The sequence below is a fragment of the Neolamprologus multifasciatus genome, chromosome 12, assembly GCF_963576455.1.
Source record: "Neolamprologus multifasciatus chromosome 12, fNeoMul1.2, whole genome shotgun sequence".
NCBI lineage: Eukaryota > Metazoa > Chordata > Actinopteri > Cichliformes > Cichlidae > Neolamprologus > Neolamprologus multifasciatus.
This window is the reverse complement of record NC_140450.1, coordinates 11,236,395-11,259,946: the sequence shown is the minus strand read 5'-3', so window position 1 is coordinate 11,259,946 and position 23,552 is coordinate 11,236,395. Positions and strand designations below refer to the sequence as shown.

The 23,552-nt window shown below is 42.4% G+C and overlaps 2 protein-coding genes across 3 annotated transcripts; one reads left to right on the top strand and one right to left on the bottom strand.

The window, feature by feature from the left end:
- The first annotated feature begins 6 nt into the window (after positions 1-6).
- LOC146506506 (SH2 domain-containing protein 6) lies at positions 7-23,463 on the top strand. 2 transcript variants are annotated; one of them, XM_085180956.1, is made up of 19 exons: positions 7-1,967; positions 5,512-5,537; positions 5,649-5,674; positions 5,761-5,798; positions 6,417-6,507; positions 6,597-6,664; positions 6,766-6,781; positions 6,906-6,977; positions 8,190-8,218; positions 16,407-16,443; positions 16,552-16,627; positions 16,830-16,860; positions 17,046-17,082; positions 17,170-17,272; positions 19,459-19,496; positions 19,740-19,783; positions 20,549-20,617; positions 20,922-21,080; positions 21,188-23,462. In XM_085180956.1, exons 1-19 carry the CDS (start codon positions 1,965-1,967, stop codon positions 21,302-21,304), a joined length of 1,080 nt encoding a protein of 359 aa, XP_085037082.1. In that variant the 5' UTR covers positions 7-1,964; the 3' UTR covers positions 21,305-23,462. The 2 variants fall into 2 exon arrangements, with proteins under 2 accessions (XP_085037082.1, XP_085037083.1); XM_085180957.1 differs by lacking the exon at positions 6,766-6,781 and having other exon boundaries at positions 6,597-6,680; positions 21,188-23,463.
- Positions 11,536-16,240, bottom strand: LOC146506507 (uncharacterized). Its single transcript, XM_085180937.1, has 2 exons — positions 16,039-16,240; positions 11,536-15,629 (listed from the first exon to the last, which is right to left on the bottom strand). Exon 2 carries the CDS (start codon positions 15,435-15,437, stop codon positions 11,637-11,639), a length of 3,801 nt encoding a protein of 1,266 aa, XP_085037063.1. The 5' UTR covers positions 15,438-15,629; positions 16,039-16,240; the 3' UTR covers positions 11,536-11,636.
- Positions 23,464-23,552: the final 89 nt, after the last annotated feature.

Genomic DNA, 23,552 nt, shown 5'->3' with positions numbered 1-23,552 from the left:
CCTGTTCAACGGCTACAAATATCGATCTGGCCAATCACAGGACAGCAGCTCAGTGCATTTAGGCATGCAGACCTGATCAAAACTAGCTGAACTTCAAAACAAGCATTAGGATGGGTGATTTAAGAGACTTTGAACTTGACATAGTTGTTGGTGACTGACCAGCTGGTCAGAGTATTTCATAAACTGCTGAGAGAATGGTCCACAAAGGAGAAACTCAGTGAGTGGCAGACCTCCCAACATAAACGCCTCGTTAACAGAGATCAAAGGCTAGAGCGCAGAAATAACTTAAAAAACAGTTGTTACAACCAAAGTATGCAGAAGAGCATGTCTGAAAGTATAACGTGGAGCCTTAACGCAGGAATGTTACAGCAGGACTGGATACCTCTCCTGTCAACTAGGAAGTAGAAACAGGCTCATTAAACTGGGACAGTAGAATCCTGGAAAAATGTGGCTGGTCTGCTGAGTTTCAACTACATTCAGATAGCTGGGTCAGAATTTGGCACAACCAACATGAAAGCATGGATCCATCCTGCGTTGTATCAATGTTTCAGGCTGCTGCTGTTTCTTTGGCACACTTTGTGTTCCTTAGTACCAATTGAGAATTTTTTAAACACAACAGCCCACCTGAGTATTGTTGCTGACCATGTCCATTTCCTTATGACCATAGTTTACCAATCCCAGCTGGTTCCCATGGTCCCACCATGTCATGAAGCTCAGACTCTCAAACTGGTGTCTTGAGCATGACCGTGAGCTCACTGTACTCGAATGCCCTCCACAGTAACCAGATCTCAATCCATTAGAACACTTTTGGAATGCTGTCAAATGGAAGCTTCACATCATGGATGTGCAACCGACAAATCTGCAGCAACTGTGTGTTTCTGTCTCGTAAACATGGACCAAAATCTCTAAGGAACATTTCCAGCACCTTGTTGAATCTATGACACAAGAATTGGATCATTTCAGAAGGCAAAAGAGGGTCTTAGTAGTAGCAAAGTGCACCTAATAAAGAGTTGAGATAATTTATGTCTCTAACATTGCCTGTTTCTAAATCACATCCTCTTTAAAATGATTTACAAGGCTTTTTTTTAAACCCTACCAATCAATTATTTATCAATCAGAAAGGTTCATAGTCAAAATGCAAACATATATTGGAAGATGGAAATTCAAGTATTCCTAATGAAATAATGATATTTGACAATAATAAAATGATAAAATGATGGGAAAAGTAACAAAACTGGTTGAAAGATCCATTTAAACTGTCAAAACTGGGAACAATTTTATTATGTTAGAGCAGCAAATGTAATGTTTTACTCTTACAAGGTATAGTTTACTTTTACCAATGTAAAGGCATTTGTATTTTAATAATCCAGTGTATTACTACACACCAAATGTGAGTGACGATTCATCAAAACATACCAAAGCATTATTTAAACCTTCACTTTCCTAGTTAGAAAAAGCACAACAGTTTCCTTTTATAATAGTACTAGAAGAAATGACACCTTCACTAAAGTTATGATGCCAGCATTTTGTCTCCTGGAGGTTCAATAAAGTAAATAAAAGTATATTCAACATCACATGCTAAACTAGGTCCTATCATTTAGTTAGGAGTAATAGCTTCATTAAATACATATATACCGTGTTAATATTTTATTTTTACAGCATACAAAGAGAATGTCCTTTGCTGCCAACAAATCAGCAATTTCAGTTGGTTATATGACTGTTAGGTAGGGAAATTTGGAGCCATGTTCAAGCTGTGCAGCAGGTCAGTTAAAGGCAGACATTTGAGCAGCAGGTGAGGCTGTCTGTTACTGTTACAGGTAGGAAATGCAAATGAGTCCAGCTAGAGCTGATTCACACGGTCTCTGGCTCACACGCTTTAATCTATAAAGCATTTGCATCCAAGGACCGAAACAAAGACATATCCTCATGACTTGAGCTGTGAGACGGGTCCCCAAGTCGTGAAAATGGTAAAGTACTGTTTAATTAAGTTTGTTATATTTTGGTTTATGGTCTGATAACTTTGGGTGGAGTGAGAAGGAAGCGAGCAGGTGTTGTCGAGGCCCACTGTAAAACTTCCATGTAGTTATTTTTAGCTCACCTTTATTTCTTCTTTGGAGTTCGGAGTGTGGGAAAGATACGACGGCAGAGATAATTTTAAAGATGTGATTGTATGAGAGTTTAAAGGGTAAACAATGAAAATATCCCAGAAAACTAGCATTTAGAGACAAGTTGAAGGTAAACTTTTACCTGCAGGCATCTGTAACGACCAAATAAATGTCCTCTGGCAAATCAAACAAGTTTGTGTGTTGCTTGATGGTTTCCTGAAGTTATTAGATTTTGTTGGATCGAACACTGAATCACAGTTGGGTTTGGTGCTATTTTTAATTTGCGCTTCAGTTTCACTTCCTGGTTTGAGAGAAATTAAACGACTGTTGTTGTGATCTTTTTGTACAGTTTAGTGGAGATGTTCCAAACTCTCTCCGAGGTTCTTGTAGAGACACCGACTGACGTTCGGACTGAAATCTTTGCACGTTTAACTCTTTTATGTCTAAACATGAAATCTGCTCATACTGTATAAATGACATAGAGCTACAGAAGTATTTTGGCAACACAAAAAGTCTCTTTGCACATGTGATTCAACAGGGTTCAAGTTCCTCTTACTTTTAGCAAACAGTTCTTGCAGGTACATTCTTCCGTACGTTAACAAACATTAAACACAAACAAAGGCGAGCTCCAGCTTTTGATGTGTGACTGCAATATAACTAGTGCAGAAAAGGCAGAACGTAATCTTTCCACCTTAAACAAATGTTCGAAGATAAATTTCATGGCAGCTGTTTGTGAAGATAGTTTCTGAGAAAACAATTTTTTAATTCCTATCAAATATAATTGCTCGTGATAACAGATGAATAGAGTATTATTTGAATAATGCGTGTCTAGTCCTTGTGTGCATCAGATTTCGCTCCACAGCTGCGCGACTTTTTCCTCTTTCCTCCTGTTTACTCCCACAGATTCTGACACCACTTTTTTCAAATGCTCCACATTTTATAAAATTTCTCATCTACAGGTAGCGTTTTAACACTGCTCTTATTTTAAGACAAATCTTAGCATTGTCACTGTAACCTAACTCAGCCTTAACATGTAGACATGCTTGGGATTAGAAAGAATGTCGTGAATAGCTGACTAGTGATGTACTTCTCCTTTTTTATCACCTTTCCCCTGCTCCTCATTTATCAGGACTGAAACACCTGGTTCCTGACGTGTTGTGTGTACAGACAGAAAGTGATCTCTCCCTGCCTGTTTATCATCATTTACATTACATCAGCACTTCCTCTACAGCTGCCTCACGCACTGGGACGAACTCAACTTCCTGATATTACTTTTGTAGTGAATTCCACCGTCTTCTGTAACCTCAGCCGTAAACAGCTACACATAAACTTGAATTTCACAAATATTTTTAGTACACTTTTGTTTCAAAGCTTATTTTGAATAAGATGTAGCAGCAATCAAAAGCCAGACAGATCATTCATGAGGATACAGTTGGGAAAAGTTGACATACCCTCATCATGGGCATGAATGTCATGGCAATTTTGGCTTTTTAAAAACTGCTCCTTTTTTCAGGTGGGAATGATTGTTTAACATACACAGTTAAAAAAGAAGAATTGGATGCAAAAAGTCCAATTTATTCTAATGCACACAGGGTCAAACGTATAAAAATATTGTTAGACCCTGTTGGTATTTGGTTAAATGTTCCAAATCAAGCTGGACGCCAACCAGACACTTTTGTTAACCATCACCAAGCATAGTCTGTTTGGAAGGCTGACCACTTCTCTCGGCAGAATTGGTAGAGTCTATCTAAGCTAGCTGGCTTCCTGGCACAGACCTGGCTTTTAAGTGTTGCTCACAAATTTTCAGTTGGGTTGCCATCAGAAGGTCAATGTTAGCCCGCTTTATCAAGTCCAAAACCAGTTTTGTTGTGTTTTGAGGATCATTGCCCTGCTGGAACATCCAACTTCACCAAATTTTAACTCTCTGCTGTTTGATTTGGAGTGAAGTTGAAGAATTCATTCTTTATTATTCCAACAAATTGTGTGACAGGTGGTACAGTGTCCTTAGTTTTGAAAGCCTCACCTTTATTCCTCCAAATGTCCTTCCTAATATTGTGGCCAAATTGCTAAATCTTTGTCTCATGTGACCAAAAAAACTTATTTTGCTTGTCCACGTGGGGAGCTTTAAATGTCAGTTGAATTTGAAGTTGTTGATTTTGCAGCAGGGTTAGTTTTTTTTCCGTCAGCACCCTCTCTGTTCACGGCAATTTGAAACTCACTTCAAACCCAAATCATCACACTTGCAGCAGTTAGTTGTTTGAGCTGATGTGCTGTGTTTGGTTTCCCAAATGTGGCACTGTGCATCATAGGATCACCACTTTGGTCTTGTTGGTACATTATTTCACAATGTCCTTTGGAAGAAAGAAGAAAGAAAGGCTTTTCCCTGGCAACTCCTCAGAATGAGCCGTGTGTGTTCAGTTTAAAAAAAAAAGTACTGTTATAAACTTTGACATTTATCATGAAAACTGACAGCTGCTGCGTCACAGATGTAGCTCCCGGGATTTGTCCATTTCTCTGAGCTTTGCACAGTCAGACCTTGGAGTGAATTTGCTGGGACATACATGTCTGGGAAGATTGTCGCATTGTGTTAATACAATCGTGAAAACTGTAAAGAAACAAATTGCCAAAATGTCTGCTTTTACAGAGGTGCTCATACTTGCCCTGTGAAAACTTTCTTTTTTGTGACTTTATGTTTAGGGTGGTGGAAACAGTGAATACAGCAGGTGTTCTGTAATCATGGGCTTTATGGACAATAAAGGAGGCACGTTTCAGGAAAGAAGAAAAACCAGCTTTAGATTATCAAGCAAATTATGTCGTATAATAATTATCTAATATGTACAGAAAAAAGCAGGAAATGTCTTATAGTGTATGCTTGGCCAGTGAAAGCGCTTATAGGTCATTACAAAAAGACAATTTTATGTCCTTTATTTAATGTTGGGAAGTTTTAAAAGATAGATATTCTTATATGAATGTTTACAGAACTGTGTCCTATCCTACTGTATTTTCATGTATTATATTGGCAGATAAAAGATTAATATATCTCTGAGAGTAAATTACACCACAAAAACATACCCTACAAACATTTTGAAGTATTTACATCCTGTTTAAAATGATACAGTGATACCTCAGGTGCTATTTTGTACTGTGTTTTTGTCTCCTTTTCTGCACCAAATAAAGCTCCATTGTTATGTGACCTTATCCAAAGAGGGAAACTGACTCAGACAGACAGATGAAGCTGATAAGTAACTGAAAGTAAATCATTATTAGCTAGGCATGCAGTTTAAGAATAATGGGCTGTGTCACATAGAGACAGCTAAATATCTGTGTTTCCGTCGCTCTGCATCTACTCGTCTCATGAAATCTGGGTATTTGTTCACTAATTTCTGTGGTTTCTGGTGTTTTTCAGAGTTTCTTTGGAAGACTGAAGAACCTGTGAGTATCATGACCAAGACAGAAACCTCATTCATTCTCATTCTTTCCTGCTAAAAGCTTATTGTATTAAAGTATCCACTGTCCATGTCTTTTCTCCCTTCTTCCTTTCAGACCTCCAGCTCCTCCTAGGAGGACGGGTGGGGTTTGTTTTCACTTTATTAAAGTTGCTTTGATGCCTTTTGTACATCTCTTATGTTTATTCGTATATGTTTGTGTCCTACAGATAACAATGCAGCATATGGGTGGCCGGAGGATGAATTTGTAAGTAGGAAGAGAACAAGTTCTTAAATTGCGTGTCTGTGGTTTATAATAGGTTTGTTATATTTTTGTACTTTTTCATTCAAGTTTTGGATATTTTTAGGGGCAGGATTTAAGTACTGATTTTTTCCTCGTATCTTTTCTTTGACTTTTCATCAAGTCTGTCTTTGTACGGACCGGCATTGTTCTCCTTCGTTTTGTACATAACTTTTTTGGGGGACAAAGAAAAAGCAAGAAGGTATTAGAACCGGAGAATGAACGTTTTGCGGTGCTGCAAATGCTTGCATTTGATGCGGTACTTGGATTGTTTTGCCACAAGTTCCCGGCATGCAATGCGTGAAAGTCACGTGGTCTGTCAATCTCTATAGGCCAAAAACAATACGTATTGTGAAGGGAACTGACGCACAATCAAGCAGACATCCCGGTCTCAATAATAACAATACACAGCAATGCTTTATCATGATAAAACTAAATAGCTTTACAATATTAGAGCAGGGTACACACTGAACAGAACAGCAGTCTATCTCATGGCAGCCATACTACTAAAATATTGAAAGTTTTATAGTTTGTTTGTAAATAATTGTTAAGATTGTTAAGATTACCAACCTTTTCTCACGGCAGGATGATGACAACGACATGTATGAAGCTCCTCCCTGTGAGCGACCGGCTGTCAAAGTGCCACCGAGAGCAGTGGAGGAGAACGTTTATCTGGGTAACATCTGAGTCTGGCAAACTTCAGCACAGATACCACAGACAGTGAAACGCTGTCTTTTCCCCTGAAATTCTTTCTGCTTTTTGCAGAGAGGACTTCCAAACCCGGTGTAACACCGAGGCAGGTTGCACCTCCACCCAGACCGAGCAAATCCTCGGTAATAAAAGCTCAGGGTCTATTTCTTTGTGCCTGTCAACATAGATGTTTTACCATGTTGTAACTGTTTTTTTTTTCATTCGGAAACCTTCGCAACGGAAGGATGCCGTCAGCAAACGTAAGTAACTCAGCTCTGTTTGATGATTTTTTAAAATCTCATCAGTCCTTTTTTTCCCCCTACATTTTTACGCTTTCATTTGTGTACTTTAATGAATCACATAAATACATTTATCTCTCTCCAGCACCTGAGGTCATTAGAAGTGATAAGCCAGGGAAGAAGAAGATGCCGCTTCAGACAGTCCCTGTAGAGGAAGGTAGTCAGCACCAACACAAAGTATTATTTTAAAGGAAGAGTGCACCAGAGTGTAACTGAGTGAAAACTGACTGTGAGGAAGATTCTTTAAGGGGTGATATGGGTGCTTCTACTACTACTACTTCTTATAATAATAATGAAGACTATACTATGTTTATGAGTTTATTAGCCATGTGGTATTTTCAGAAGCTGCTTGATAAACTCAGGTTGCCAAACACTTGTAGCCTGTGCTTGATGTTTCCAGCAGCAACATAATTTGGAGCTGTGAGCAAAACAAAGAGGAGAGTGCCACCTGCTGTAGTGCCACTGAGCTGCACATTAAACACTACAAAACAACATGCAAGAACACAAAAACTGCAGGCCTCAGAACAATCTTCTGCATTTCAAAATTATGAATATCTCAGTTTTTTCCTTTCAATCTACACTCAAATACATTCACTCAAATATAAAGACATTTCTCAGTATTATATTACATACAGTGTTTTCTTTTTGCGTTGGGAAAATGCTTTTAAGCAGAATGGTTTTTTCCATTTCTCACCCCAGTTTGTATTGATGCATCTCTTATGGAAACGAAGAGCTTCAGCTGACATTGATTGCTGTGTAAAATGGGAAAACGACCTGGATGTTGATGCTAATATTTAGTGAAGTAGAAAAAAAATCTGAAAATTTAAACAGGCCTATTTTTCATTTGAATATTGCGTATTTTAAGTATGTTACATAGGTAAATAGATTTGTGGTAGTCACTTTCATTGCTGGTGCTGTGTCGTAAACAGACGGCTAACTTAAGCTCCTACCTGGCGTCCACATATGTGGACATCACATTTTGGCTTATTTAGACCAAAATACTAAATTTTGCTCTGCAAGGGCCTGATATCCACTTATGAGGACATTATACTGCTACTGTTCTATCAAAATGTTAAATGAGTATCCTCAGATGTGGCTCTTATTTTTCTTAAAAACAAAAATAAGGTAAAACAAAAAAAATCTGATAATTCTTTGTTTTTACATTCATCGGGCCCCAATATACCCAAATATCAAAGAGAAATTAAAAATGCATGCCGTGGAAGAGTTCGGGTCTTAGGAGGTTAAGGATTATTCTAATTACTTACTGAATAGGTGCTTCATTCTGTGTGCACATGCTGATAAGCATCACCACTGTATATTTGTGATATGGCAACACAGATCACTAGTAGTCTTTTTTTCTGCATTTCAGATGTGTACCTGGATCCAACTGAAGAACCGGTGACTTTAACATTATTATGTTTTCTTTTTCTTTTGTGTGTAATAATATACACACAAAAGAGTGTCAGTTTGAGTGTGTGTGTGGGAGGTGCAAGGAGTCACCCTCGACATGTCTGCACTCAGAGGGGGCTGTTGTTCCATAAGGGCCTTTTATAAGCAGTCGGTTGTCTTTTGCTGCACCAACAACTACATAAATGTACCAATACCCATGCATCTTCTTCTGGATGGATGGGTATTCTGGGGCTGGAGCCTATCCCAGCTACCATAGGGGAAAAGGCGGGGTACACCCTGAACAGGTCGCCAGTGTGTCACAGGACCCGGCCATTCGCACGCACATTCACACCCATAGGCAACTTAGAATCACCAAATAACCTAAACCCACTAACTGCATGTTTCTCTGTAGTAGCCAGAAAGAACGCACACAAACATGGGGAGAACACGCAAAGTCCACACAGAAAGGTCCCGGTCAGATAGTGGAGTCAAACTCCGGACTGTCTTAGTGTGAAGCAACAGAGCTAATGTTGAGGAGTACGTGGTGAGGGCTAGTTCTTTTAGGTTCAGCAGCTAACAAGATGGTGTATCGGTCAGGATACAGGAAGGAGGACAACAGGCTTCCACTTTGCTGGATTGTCACCGCCAGCTGTTTAATTGCCACCTAGATGCTCAGTGTTGCCAGCAGTCTGTAGTAACAAACAAGTTGCCATGAGTATATAAATATATACAGCAAAGCTTCACTAAGATAAACACAAAGAATTAAATGAAATAAACCAACACGTCCATCTGAATATACACATAACACAACATATATGATTTGAACTATGCCAATCTTACATCTCTTGCTCCAAACACAGAAAGGACACAATAAACACAGTGAGAATGTCATACATAGCAGAAACATCCACTCTAACTGTAAACAAAGGGACTTTGGCGCCATCGTGTGGCCGAATAAAATTACTACATAATGGCGGCGGCCAGCGGCACATGCCTTTAGTCGCGAGATGAAAAATGCGGTGCTACAATGCGGTAGAATGTAACTAAAGCCGCGGCCAACATCAGAATCGGAAAATAAACATATTTAAGGAAACTTACTTCCAGTCATGAACTTAACACTCGGAGCATCACCGTGAAGGATGGCAACCAGGAACACAGCTTACGAGGTAAACAGAACTAACACGGAAAACAATCTCCCCTTCCCGAGTAGCATCGCGTTACACCTACGTCATTTCCTACGACTCCACCCCACACAATATTGCAGAACATAGACATAAATCCCAGAGCCTTTTATACAGCCGCCCCCAAAAGTGGTTACACATTTGCTCCCCAAAAAAAGGCTCCCTAATCAGTTCCAGGAGGCGACTTGCTATTCTTCTCAGTATCGCTGTCTTCCGATGGCACGGCAGGTAAAACTACCAACCGAGCAACTGGTCTGGTGTAAACACGTCCATTAACGTTCACATCAGCAGATCTGACAAGTCCATCATCACTACGATGAATCTTGATCACATGGCCTATTGGCCACAAGGCTCGAGGCAGCTGCGGATCTGCAACCATAACAACTGCCTTTTCCAGAAGTTCAGGAGGAGTTGACTGCCACTTCTGCCTCGCCTGTAAGCCAGGCAGGTATTCCTTGATGAATCTTGCCCAGAACTGATCAGCAAGAATCTGTGAATGCCTCCAACATCGCCGACTGAGGTTCTCTGTCTCTGAGTAGACCACCTGGGGTAGTGATCCATCAGGCCGCCCCATGAGGAGACTATTGGGTGTCACAGGGTCCACATCGGCTACGTCAGTGGAAACGTAGCCTAAGGGCTTTGCGTTAAGGATCAATTCCACCTCCAGCAGAACTGTACGGAGTACCTCCTCGTGAAGAGGTTGGGAACCCACACAGGTGCGTAGAGCTGTCTTCACTGAACGGATTTCTCTCTCCCATACACCTCCGAAATGTGGGGCTGCCGGGGGGTTGAACTGGAATCTGATCATCTGACGGGCGAGCCTCCCCTGCAATGTCTCTGACATGTTGGCAAAGGCTTCTCTGAGTTCTCGTTCTCCTCCTTTGAAATTGGTCCCACAGTCAGACCATAACTCTGCCGGTGTCCCTCTTCTGGCTATGAATCGCCTCAGGGCCATTAGGAACGCATCCGCATCTAAGCTACTTAGGAGATCCAGATGTACCGCCCTCGTCGTCATACACTTGAAAATGATTCCCCAGCGTTTCTCGTGACGTCTTCCTACCTTCACAAACATAGGCCCAAAACAGTCAACACCGGTTGAGTAAAAGGCTGGTTTGTACAGTCTAAGCCGAGCAGCAGGAAGGTCAGCCATCTTGGGAACAGAGGGTTTTGCCCTCCAACGCTGACACTCAGGACAGGTTCGCTGGTGCTTGCGAATTGCCTCTCTTCCACGCAGTATCCAGTAAGACCTCCGCAGCTCCGCGAAGACCCGTTCGGGGCCTGGATGATGCAGATCAACATCATATTTCTGGATAAGCAGACGTGTGAAAGGGTGTGAAGGATCCAGGACAATCGGATGCAATATAGGTCCACCAAGACCTTCTAGGCGTCGCAACCGACCCCCTACTCTGATGAGGCCCGCTGAGGTATCCAGTTCAGGTGCCAGGGTAAGCAAGCGGCTTCTGGATGAGACAGGTTTCCTTTCTGAAAGCAATCTGCACTCCTCGGGAAATGACTCCTGTTGAGCCTGCCGAAGGATGGCCTGTTCAGCATTCTGATAGTCCTCGGCACTAGATGGCGCAGTCGAGAGTCCCTGACCACAAAGCTCTTTGACAGTAACATCCAAGAGCTCCTGCCAAGTCTTGCACGCCATTCCATCCTGACAGGTAGGTGTGGAGGTGATAGAGGTTCCACAGAAGACTGTCTTCCGGAGCTCAAGGTCGTCATTACTGGGCTCGGAGCTCGGGTTCTCTGGCCATGTGTCAGGACTGTTGAGCAGAAAGGGGGGTCCATTCAACCACCGATTAGGCACTTTGAGCTCGGCTAGGGCCTTCCCTCTCGTCAGGTCATCCGCTGCATTACTCTCTGAGTCTATGTAGCGCCAGGTACAGTGTTCCGTCAACTCCTGTATCTCAGCTACCCTGGCTCCTACAAAAACCTTGTAGCAGCAGGACTGTGAGCTCAACCAGGTAAGAACAGTGGTCGAATCAGACCACAGGACTGTTCTTTCAATCGCTGAGGTGAGTTCCCTTTTCAGGGTACTGGCCAGCTGCGTTGCCAGCAAAGCTCCGCAGAGCTCGAGGCGGGGAATAGAGAGAGCTCGTTTGGGGGCTACCCGGGAGCGAGCTAGGATGAAGGTAAGGTGAACTTGCCCATCCTGTTCTACAGTCCTCATATAGGACACCGCTCCATAAGCTTTCTCAGAAGCATCCCCAAAAATGTGCACCTCACGGATGGCCCCCTTTGAGTTAGCACTGGCAGGAACATAGGCACGTGGGAAGGTAAGGCGAGGTAAAAAACTGAAGCTCCACCTCCCAGTCAGACCAAGCTTGCAGGAGGGTGGAGGGGAGATTCGAGTCGTCCCAACCATGCTTCTTATCCCATAGCTGCCTGAGGAGGAGCTTGGCCCGAGTGGTGAAGGGTAACAGATAGCCCAAAGGGTCGTACTGTGAGGCTAGGACTCTATAGATGTTCCTGAGGGTTGGCATCTCATAGGACACGGGCCTGTGCTTATAACCCAAGGAGTCGGTATTCCAGTCCCAGCTGAGCCCGAGCGTGGTCTCTAGCGGGTTGCATTTGTCCTCGGCTAGCCACAGATCCAGACTCTGTGATCTAGCTTCTGGAGGCAAATGGCTCAGGACACTTGGATCATTACAAGCCCACTGACGTAGCTCGAAGCCAGCTGATTTCAGCAACTCTCTTAGCCGATCCACCAGATCTCTAGCTTCTTCTGGTGAGCCAACACTCTGTAGGCAGTTGTCTACGTAGAAACACCTCTCGATGGAGAATCTCAGGCTGTCGTCAGGCTGTGTGTGCTCCATCACATGACGCTGCAGGGCAGATGTGGCGCAGCAGGGGCTTGAAGTTGTCCCAAATGGCAGGACCTGCCACTCGAAGATTTTAGGGGGTTCATTCACCTTTAAGTCCCGCCAAAGGAACTTCAACAGAGGCCGGTCTTCAGGGAGGAGCAGTACCTGATGGAACATCCCTTTGATGTCTCCACTCACAGCTATGGGGTGTTCACGAAACCTGACCAGCACCCCCAGCAGGGAAGCTCCAAGAGTAGGGCCAGGCAACAGGAACTGGTTCAGGGACTGTCCAAGGTATTTATGGGAACAGTTAAACACCAGGCGATTCTTCCCGTTATGACTGACAAGATGATGCGGTATGTACCAGTTCTCCTTGGGCGAAGTCTCATGCGTAACTTCCTTCACGGCTCCTGATTGGATCAGCTTCTGCATTTCTGCCCTGTAGGCATCAGCCCGACTGGGATCTTTTAGCAGGCGCCTTTCTGTGCTTCGAAGCATGGGCATGACTGATTCCTTTGGTGCATTCAGTGGCTGCATCTGTGGGTGACGGAGTAGAGGTGTAGCATACCTGAAGACTCCATCGACCATCCTGCGAGTTGTTCTTGCCTCAAGTAGGGCCACAGCCTGCTGATCCTGTTTCGACCGAGTGACCTCTTTCTCAGATCGGTAAGGCACCACATCCACCTGCCAGAGCCGCTCCACATGCTTGAGCAACTCGTCTGATTGGGCGGATGTATACAGGGATAGGACAGGCTGGGTCTGCCGCCCCATGAAAAGACTTGGCCCTTGAAGGGTCCAGCCGAGCCGGGTGTGGACTGCTGCTGGGCCTCCAGGTGGGCCGAGGCGGACTGGTTCTATGGGGGTGATCAGGTGTGGCTGGTCTGAACCAATGAGGAGCAGAGGCTTGGCTTCCTTCAGGGCAGGGACCGGGATCCCATGCAGGTATTTGTATTTCCTTCTCAGCTGGTCAATAGGATAGGTATGGTGAGCTAAGTTGAGGCGATCAGCTGTAAACGCTCCATCAATCTTGTAGTAGGATCCAGGGTTGGTAGCAGCAGAGACGCTGAAGGATACGGTATGTCCATGAAGCATCTGAATATCTTGGCGGACGGTTCGTAATGGCAGGTCCTCCGGGATGCCTGCCAGACCAAGAGTCTTTGCAGCAGCAGGGAGCAGCATGGTCCTCTCTGAACCGTCATCAAGTATAGCAAAGGTGTCTAGAGTCCGCTCTCCATGGCTCAAAAGCACAGATACAATCTTCAGCATGACACGATTGCCAGCCCCATGGCGATCAAGGTAGAGTGAGCCCGAAGCTGAACTGGTTAGGCAGCTTTCCTCCTTTGCAGCCATGTCAGCGTTGTTTCCTTCTGTCCTGGCATTTACCTCGTGAAGAGCCAGCAGATGTTTACCCTGGCAGCGGCTGCAGGGTTTCTTTAGCGTGCACTGAGCAGCTAAATGAGTTCGGGCACAGCGCCAGCATCGTTTGTTGACCTGTATCCAGTCCTTTATTTCCTCTTTGGAGAGCTTGGCTACATCATCACATTGGCTAAAATAGTGTTCTGTGCTCTCACAGTAGGCACAGTAGGCTTTGCTCTTGACCTTCCCTCTAGCTCGACTCTCCTTCACTGGTGGAAACGTGTGTTCTGATGGCCCCTTTAGGTTATGTAGGACTGTCACGGTGTGTCGGCCTAGACGGGCCTCGGCCTTTACACTGGTCCTTTCTCTACTGCTTCTTACACCTGCTTGGCCATCAAATCCTTGACACCAGGACTCCTGACGAAGCCATGCAGATAGGTCGTACAGAGTGTAGGTGCTCCCGGGCTGCTTAAACTGGTGTCGACGAAAATCAGCCCTCTGTTCAGCAGGAAGCTTACTTATTAGTCGGGCAACGTGGGACCCACAGTTCAACTCCACTTCTCCTTCCAGTCCTAATGTTTGTAACAGCCCAACTAGTGACTGCACCTGAAGGGAGAACCTTTGGAAGGCTACTGTGTCACCTCGCCTTATTTCAGGACCATCCAGGACACTTGCTATCTTTCTCAAGGCGAGCTGATGAGGTTGTCCAAATTTGTCGTGGAGGGCTGCCATGGTGTCAGTATAAGGCTTGGGTGAGTTCAGGTAAGCATCGGCGATAAGTCGAGCTTCATCTAGTTTGAGGTGGTCCACAAGTATCTGATACTTGAAGAGCTCAGTAGCATTAGGAGGGAGTAGGTTCTCTAAAGCCATGCGGAGCCTAGCAAACTCAGAGGGATCAGAATGAATGAACCTTGGAATGGTTGGTTTGGGCCCCCTGTACACTAGCTCAGCCGAAAGAGGAGCAGATGGGTTATTGCAGTGCCCACTGGTTACTCCAGTGACAAGAGAGGGGGAACTGGCTGGAACAGGCTTGGTTGGGAGATAACCTGTCTTACTTGGTGCCCAGCAGGGGGGTGGCACAGAGGGTTGTGGAGGCGCATGAAACGTGTTTCCATCTTTAACCACAGGGTCCTGATATGGGGTGCAGCGATGACTTGGCAGCGAAGGCTCACCAGCGAAATATGCTGTGCGGGGTAGAGGGTGGTACTGTACACCATTATCGGAGTATTGTTCATCAACCTTCATTTGGGAGAATCCTGTGTGCAACTCTTCCACCGGTTCAGGCCATGGTGGTGGGTCGGGCCACACCTCCTCATCCTCCTCCTGTGGCATTGTCTCAGGGGTTGTGTATATCTCTCCTGAACTGCGCTTGGGGGGATGATTGGTGCTATGCTGTGAGGCAGTCAGCTGAGCCATATCCTTCCTCAGCAGGTGAGCCACTTCAATCAGCTCTCTGAGGTCACTCTTTGCTTCCTTCAGTTCTCTGAGGCCCTCCTGTAAAACTTGCTGTGATTGGAGTAGCTGCTCTCTTTCGGCCTGCAAGGCTCTGAATTCTGTATGAAATGTGTGTATTGAAGACCCTGGCCAATTGGAAGGTGCAAATTCAGGTGAGTGGCTTCTATTAAGGTCCACATCCTGTTCACTTCTTCCCAGTGGAGGGGGTGTGTTGTAATAGGCCCCATCCCTGTCGCTGTAGAGGGGTGGCGTATGACTATACTGAGGCTGAACTCTCCCGCTTCTTGTGTGAGGCTGTGGGGTATCCCACTGCAGCATTTCCCTAAAGGGGTGGCCTGTATAGTTAACATCAAAGTCCTCAAACCGGCTTGGTCGACGTGTATGGCGTTTAGGCCTTACATCAGGACATGTCGCTCCATCTGGCTCCATCTTAATAACTGCCTCCGGCTCGAAGGACCAATGTTGAGGAGTACGTGGTGAGGGCTAGTTCTTTTAGGTTCAGCAGCTAACAAGATGGTGTATCGGTCAGGATACAGGAAGGAGGACAACAGGCTTCCACTTTGCTGGATTGTCACCGCCAGCTGTTTAATTGCCACCTAGATGCTCAGTGTTGCCAGCAGTCTGTAGTAACAAACAAGTTGCCATGAGTATATAAATATATACAGCAAAGCTTCACTAAGATAAACACAAAGAATTAAATGAAATAACCCAACACGTCCATCTGAATATACACATAACACAACATATATGATTTGAACTATGCCAATCTTACATCTCTTGCTCCAAACACAGAAAGGACACAATAAACACAGTGAGAATGTCATACATAGCAGAAACATCCACTCTAACTGTAAACAAAGGGACTTTGGCGCCATCGTGTGGCCGAATAAAATTACTACATAATGGCGGCGGCCAGCGGCACATGCCTTTAGTCGCGAGATGAAAAATGCGGTGCTACAACGCGGTAGAATGTAACTAAAGCCGCGGCCAACATCAGAATCGGAAAATAAACATATTTAAGGAAACTTACTTCCAGTCATGAACTTAACACTCGGAGCATCACCGTGAAGGATGGCAACCAGGAACACAGCTTACGAGGTAAACAGAACTAACACGGAAAACAATCTCCCCTTCCCGAGTAGCATCGCGTTACACCTACGTCATTTCCTACGACTCCACCCCACACAATATTGCAGAACATAGACATAAATCCCAGAGCCTTTTATACAGCTAACCATGCCTAGATAAACATTTACATGAACATTAAATCTTAGATAAGTCACTAATACCAAAAGCCAATAATACCTGCACAGCTGCATGAATGTAATTTGATGTTTTCTTCTGTATGGAGAAGGTTAATGCACCTTTTCATATCATATTTGTTGGTTTGCGTTACAGGACGATGATGATGACCTTTATTTAGAACCAGAAGCAGGTAAGTTCATACACACTACATAGGCAATAGTTCTGAGGCATTTTTTACAAATTTATATGAAAGTGTTTGAAAACCGGAAGTTACTTTTACTTTCCCCCCTCTCTCCAGCTTGCTCTCCTCCCCCGCGTGGGCCCATGAAGATGCCTCTGTCTCCCAGGACACCGGCACCTGCTCAAATACCCTTGTAAGTTCATCTCACTCTGTTTCAAAGCAGCTTTCATCCTATTTGCAGGCAAGCTATGATACAATATGTCTTTATAGCTGTGCATTCTAGACAATTATGTGTGTGTTTTTTAATGCAAATATGGTATTTATAATAGGGAAATTATGTTTTAAAGTCCTGGTAGTAAATTTGCAATAAACATTAGCCCTCTCACTGTCTGCAGGAAGAAGCCTTCAATCCCCAGAGATAAGTCTGTGAGTGTGTCTATTAATCTCTGTGCTTCATCTTTAATTTTCTTATGCTAAGCTGGGTCCTGATTTAAAGTAAGCTGTCAGGACACAAGATGAATTTTAAATTCTTACCCCATATTCCCATTTCTAATGTGTGAAATTAAACTTACAGGTATGACACAGCAGTAACATTTATTCCCTTTTTCCAGAATTTTGTTTTGCCTCCATTAGAGGACAGAAAAAGAGGTCAGAACCACATCTTCCTTGCTAATTAAATAAATCCAGACAGCTCACACTCAAAATATATAAGGAGTACATACATTGCTTCTATAGGTCCTTCGGCAGAAGAGAAACGTCCCACTTTTGCAAAGCCCCCTCCACCAATTCCTGGTGCTAAGCCACATCTGCCAGCGAACCTGAAGGAACCTAAAGCCAGGTAAGAGCTGACAAATACAAAGAATTTGTGCATCTATATATACTGTATATATATTGTACAACTTGCGACTAAAACATTCTGGGAACACCTTAATTGGGTGGTTTTTCCTTCAAAGTCAGCTTCACATGCATGTCTGGTGATTTTTTTTTTTACTTCTTTTATGTCTGCTTTGATTCTTAAGATAGGTAGAGCTGTTCATGTGTTTCTGCTTCTTAATTCAGATAAAACTGAGGTTATTGTTCTCGGCCCTGAAAATCTTAGAAATATGTTATCTAACCAGATTCTTACTCTGGATGGCATTACCTTGGCCTCCAGTAACACTGTGAGGAACCTTGGAGTCATTTTTGACCAGGATATGTCCTTCAATGCACATATGAAACAAATATGTAAGACTGCGTTCTTCCATTTGCACAACATCTCTAAAATTAGAAATATCCTGTCTCAGAGTGATGCTGAAAAACTAGTTCATGCATTTATTACTTCCAGGCTGGACTACTGTAATTCATTATTATCAGGATGTCCAAAAAACTCACTGATTAGCTGAAGTCCAAAAAACTTCAGCTAATCCAAAATGCTGCAGCAAGAGTACTGACAGGGACTAGAAAGAGAGAGCATATTTCTCCTGTTTTGGCTTCCCTTCATTGGCTTCCTGTTAAATCCAGAATTGAATTCAAAATCCTGCTCCTCACATACAAGGTCTTAAATAATCAGGCCCCATCTTATCTTAATGACCTTGTAGTACCATATCACCCTATTAGAGCACTTCGCTCTCGCTCTGCAGGCCTACTTGTTGTTCCTAGAGTATTTAAAAGTAGAATGGGAGGGAGAGCCTTCAGTTTTCAGGCCCCTCTTCTGTGGAACCAGCTTCCAGTTTGGATTCGGGAGACAGACACTATCTCTACTTTTAAGATTAGGCTTAAAACTTTCCTTTTTGCTAAAGCATATAGTTAGGGCTGGACCAGGTGACCCTGAATCCTCCCTTAGTTATGCTGCAATAGACGTAGGCTGCTGGGGGATTCCCATGATGCATTGAGTTTTTCCTTTCCAGTCACCTTTCTCACTCACTATGTATTAATAGACCTCTCTGCATCGAATCATATCTGTTATTAACCTCTGTCTCTCTTCCACAGCATGTCTTTTATCCTGTCTTCCTTCTCTCACCCCAACCGGTCGCAGCAGATGGCCGCCCCTCCCTGAGCCTGGTTTCTTCCTGTTAAAAGGGAGTTTTTCCTTCCCACTGTCGCCAAAGTGCTTGCTCATAGGGGGTCATATGATTGTTGGGTTTTTCTCTGTATCTATGAAGCGCCTTGAGGCAACTTTTGTTGTGATTTGGCGCTATATAAATAAAATTGAATTGAATTTAGTTGAACTAGCATTACAGCATAGCATGCATATGGCTTATTTAGTGAGTCACAAATACACAAACGTTTTATGGTTTTACTGTTTACTTTCAGTTGCAACTGGGAACTCAAAATCCAAAGTTATTCAGGACCACCATAATTGTATGATGATGAAATTTACTTCACTGAGACCCTAATGGACTCGCAGAAAGTATTATTCTTTTCTTACAGTTGTTCTGTATGAGGAAATCGCTGCTTGTTTCTGCTGTTAACTTGGGAATTTGTAGGGATTCACTCACTTTTAGTGCTAGCCACAAGTGGCCATTAAAGGAACTGCAATTTTTGACATTTCTTTAGTGTTGTGCCAAAAAGTAATTTTAGATGTATTTTTTTTAAGTGTAATGTCATTGCTTATGTTAGTATAGACTGTAGTATATGAAGGGATTATATATAATGTAAAGAAGTGACGCATTTTACAGGTATTGTTATGAGACTGGGTTATTGTACCTACATTACAATCAAACCACTCCCTTCTACACAAAAACATATCTTTATAGAACTTCTAGAACTTCTTTATAGACTTCTAACCTGTGAAAGGCTCAGAATGCCTTTATCTCGTTCATGATAGATATACTTGATGTGTATTTCACAGATTGTAAGCCAACAAATAATTTACAACACTTTAAATACAGGCAAGGATTTTTTTTGGGTGGATTATCACTTTCTGGCACAGCACCTGATCCTGAGATTATCACTGGAGCTGATCCCCATCCACAAGACCTGCAAGTGTGTGCATGTCAGAATTAAAGTTAGTGTCTAATGTTAGCCTTCTTTTCTATTTTTCAGCCCTCCAAATCCCCCAATACCAGACACTAAGCCTGTGGGTAAGCTCAGTTTTCTTTTTTAAGTCTCTATTAAATCCAAAGGGACGACTGAGGATCATTTTGAGTATATTTATATTTGCACTTTGATGTAATTGAAACACAGTTTTCATCATACTTAAAAAAAAGAAAAAACAAAACAAAACAAACCAACAAAAAACAACCAACAAAACATTTGACTGTTGCCAAATACAGATTTCCCATGAACTTGTGCTTGACAAACAACTTATCTTTATGTGTTTTAAGCCTCCTATGGTGGTATGAGGGTAACCAGACATAACAGCCTGGAGGTAAGAGGTGAACTGTAACTTAGCTAAAAGTACTTATACAATGATGTGAAAATCAAAAATCCTGAATTCAAAAGACCCCCCCCCCCCCAAAAAAAAAAAAACCCCAACAAAAAACAAAAAACAAAACAATTTGTCTCTTTTTAAGGAAAAGAAAATCTCTCCATATATGTATATCATTCTTAGTGTAGTGGTTTACACATTCACTTATCGAGGGAGACACAATCCCAAATATCTACGCATAGCAAATTTGAATAGATATATGAGACATGTTTTATAGAGTGCGCAGGTAGAGAAGTGTTATATAAGAACCAAACATTTAAGTTTGAGATGTTTGAGATGCATGAGAAACATTTTCACTCCTAGCATTTATTTATTAATTTATTTGCTTAAATTAGGGATGCAAAAGACAGAAAATCTTAATTTGAGAAAGGACTGGTAAACTTCACATTCATGTAGTAGAATATTTACTACGAAATGTAATGATTTAGTAAATAGTATAGTTCAAATTCGTCCTCATGTAGAGTAGGTCAGTAAATGCACTTATACTTCACATTGTTCTGTCTCCCTATGCTCGCTTTCTTTTTTTGTCTTTCCCTTCACCTCCCAGCTGATTGGCTGCCCCTCCTTGAATACTTTGAGTTCTTTACCTTACAGTATTGAAGTGTCTTCATGAGACTGTTGTTGTGATTACACTATATAAACAATCCTGCATTGAAGTGGGTTTGATTCTCTTGTTGATATATCTGCTGTATGTTTATATTTCAGGATAGAGAATGGTTTGCTGGTGACTGCAACAGAAAGACAGCAGAGGATCTCTTACAGAGAATCAACAAGGTAAACCTGGTAGTTTTAAAGTGATATAAAAAGATGATGATAGTATGTCTCGCTGACACTCAAACATAAAACTCAAACGAAAGCTAAACCTAAGTCAGACAGCTTCAGGGCTCCATGGCAGTGATTTATTTTCCATTTCCTCCACTTACTCTCCCTGATCATTCCACGATTCATCCATTTATCAGTTTTAGTTGTAGCCTGCTTGACTATTCTTTCATATCTGTCAAGGTTTCCTAAAATGTTCTTTTACATCTAGTTTTATTTATTAGATTTTCCTCTTCTCCTCCCTTTCTCCTTATTGCAGGACGGTGCCTTTCTCATCCGATACAGCTCTGCCCAGAGCACGCACCAGCCCTACACCCTTGCCGTGCTTTACCAGCAGAAGGTGTACAACGTTCCCATTCGCTTCCTGGTGGAAACTAAAGCCTATGCCCTTGGAAAGGAAGGCAAAAAGAACGAAGAGGTGAAAAGACAAAGCAGGATTGAAAAATTCAGGAGTTACTGAAGCTTATGAAGAATTCCGGGCATAATTTAATCACACTTCTCTCTTTATCTTCTGCTTTCTCTTAGACTTTCAACAGCCTGGATGAAATGATTTCTTACCACAAGAATAAACAACTGCTGCTGATTGACAGCAGGAGCCAGGCCAAGCACACAGCACATTTAACCCACCCTGTATGCACTTAAAACTGCACTGCAACAACCTGTTCAGACGAATCATGAGGATAATGGCACAGTCACTTACTGCAGGGCTGCTGGGTGTCAATCCCAGAAATGTAGTTTCGTCTTTATGGAATCTATAACACAGCAAAAGTACTTTTTTTCATTTTAAATAAGGTAGAGGAGACAGGGTAACTTTCAGTGCACCGAGTGGTCGAAAATCCTCAGTGACACACTGCCTCAAGATAGCATGAAGTTCAGAGCTCGTCAGCTTCTGTGCCTGTTTGCACCATATTGTCATAGTAATGAGTAGTTAACTGTTGATGGTAGGCTCTTGCTGTGAGGATGTTTAGCCTTACTGTCATCACTTTTAAAAATACAAAAGCTAAAGTTCTGCTGTTATGAAGCATTAAAATGTCTCAAGAGCTTCACAGAATGCAGCTAAAGTCTATCTATCTATCTATCTATCTATCTATCTATCTATCTATCTATCTATCTATCTATCTATCTATCTATCTATCTATCTATCTATCTATCTATCTATCTATCTATCTATCTATCCTGCTCATTCATATTATAATACTTATGTGTGATGCACCACTGAGATAAATATCTGTGTACACTACAAGTTTTAATTTAATTGTCTTTCCATTTGGTTATTTTAATGACTTTGACCTATTATATTATGTGTACTCTGCCTTTTCAGTGTATTGTTGTAGTAATTTGTGCAAAACAGACCAAAACTACATTTTATCATTTCCTCATACACTTATCTATGTTTACTATTCCTCTTTAATAACCACGATTTGCCCTAGATCCCATAACTGAAAATAAGTCTTTATTTGCGGTTTTTGTGATTTCTGTTATTCTTTCAGAGAGTTAAGTACTTTGCAAATGACTGATGTTACTTGAAGTCCTTTAAGTAAACTCAAAAACTTGAATGTTTAAAAACTTTGCTTGTGGTATATCCTGGTTTCTGTGGGTGTGTGAGAGCTGCATGCAGCTGCTGACCACACACTGGTGCCTTCACAAGGATATCAGATCGTCCGTGGTGTCACATGCTTCCTGTGAGGATTAATCATAAAACCAACCCTAAAACCACCTGGTAGAACAATTAGTGTGATACTGTATGAAGAAGTCAGGAGTCTCCCAGCTCCCAGTTTGCATACGTGAGACAGCTGCTGTCTACTTTTAAAGCTAGAATAAACTTTCTTTTTTAACAAAGGTTTTATTTGGGGCTGGATCAGGTGATCCTGAACCATGTCTTAGTTATGCTGCAATAGACTTGGCCTGCTGTGTGTGTGTGTGTGTGTGTGTGGAGGTGAGGGTCTTTCTTCTTCCCTTGCAGCTTTTCTTTTTCAATGTGCTTATACCCCACTATTGCATTTAACCATTATCAATGATTAAACTCTGTCTCCAACTGTGTGCAGAACCTCCCTGAGTCTGGTTTTGGACTGGAGGTTCTTCCTGCTTTTACAGTGTTTTTCCTTCCTACACTCACCAGGTGCTTGCTCACACATTTTTGTCTAATTTGTGTTTCTTTCTAATATTGTAGATGAAAGAATAAAATATGGTGGTGAGACCTCATATGATGTGTTATGTATTGTTTGGAGATGGTGGCACTGATAAAAACAGTGTTTGGATGTGTGCAGAGGAGGTATAGTGGATATGTTGGATAAAGGATGCAGAATATGGAGCACCAGAAAAGAGGGAAAACCTCAGAGAAAGTTCATGGATGTAGAGGAGGACATGCAGAGGGTTGACAGAGGAGTATTCTCGGGATAGGATCAGATTGAGGCAGATGATTTGCTGGGGCGACCTCTAAAGAGAGCAGCCAAAAGAAGAAGACAAAGAATAATTAGTATGTGATTTATCAACAAAAGTGTCAATTTGCGTTATAGATGAATCACTGAAGTTACCTGCATTGCATGGATTAGATGCAATGCAATGTTTTAGCCTATGTTTGTAATGCACCTATATGTGGTGCAGTTACATATGACACTCATATCCTTGCTTAACAGTCAAGGCATCATCATGTTTCTGCGCTCTTTAATTTTGACCGACTAATGTTTTTAAGGGAATTAAAATGCTTTATGTTGTCTAGTAATGTCACACAAAAGCTTGCAGCAGTGGCTAAAAACACAGATGTTTGTGGGACTGCAAATAGAAATATTTGCATAAATAAATAAAGTCTGCTAAATAACTTCCTGGAACCAGTGAGTGTAATTTTAATCTTTAAGCTCTGCTACAGGGTGACTGCTGGTATGACAAACTT

Bases quoted from the DNA above. Each gene is read 5' to 3' on its own strand.
- LOC146506506 (XM_085180957.1), top strand. The intron at 6,508-6,596 runs GTAACATCTGAG...TGCTTTTTGCAG, and splicing joins GGAGGAGAACGTTTATCTGG to AGAGGACTTCCAAACCCGGT. The intron at 17,273-19,458 runs GTAAGAGCTGAC...TCTATTTTTCAG, and splicing joins CTGAAGGAACCTAAAGCCAG to CCCTCCAAATCCCCCAATAC.
- LOC146506507 (XM_085180937.1), bottom strand. From the start codon at position 15,437: ATGGAGCCAGATGGAGCGACATGTCCTGATGTAAGGCCTAAACGCCAT.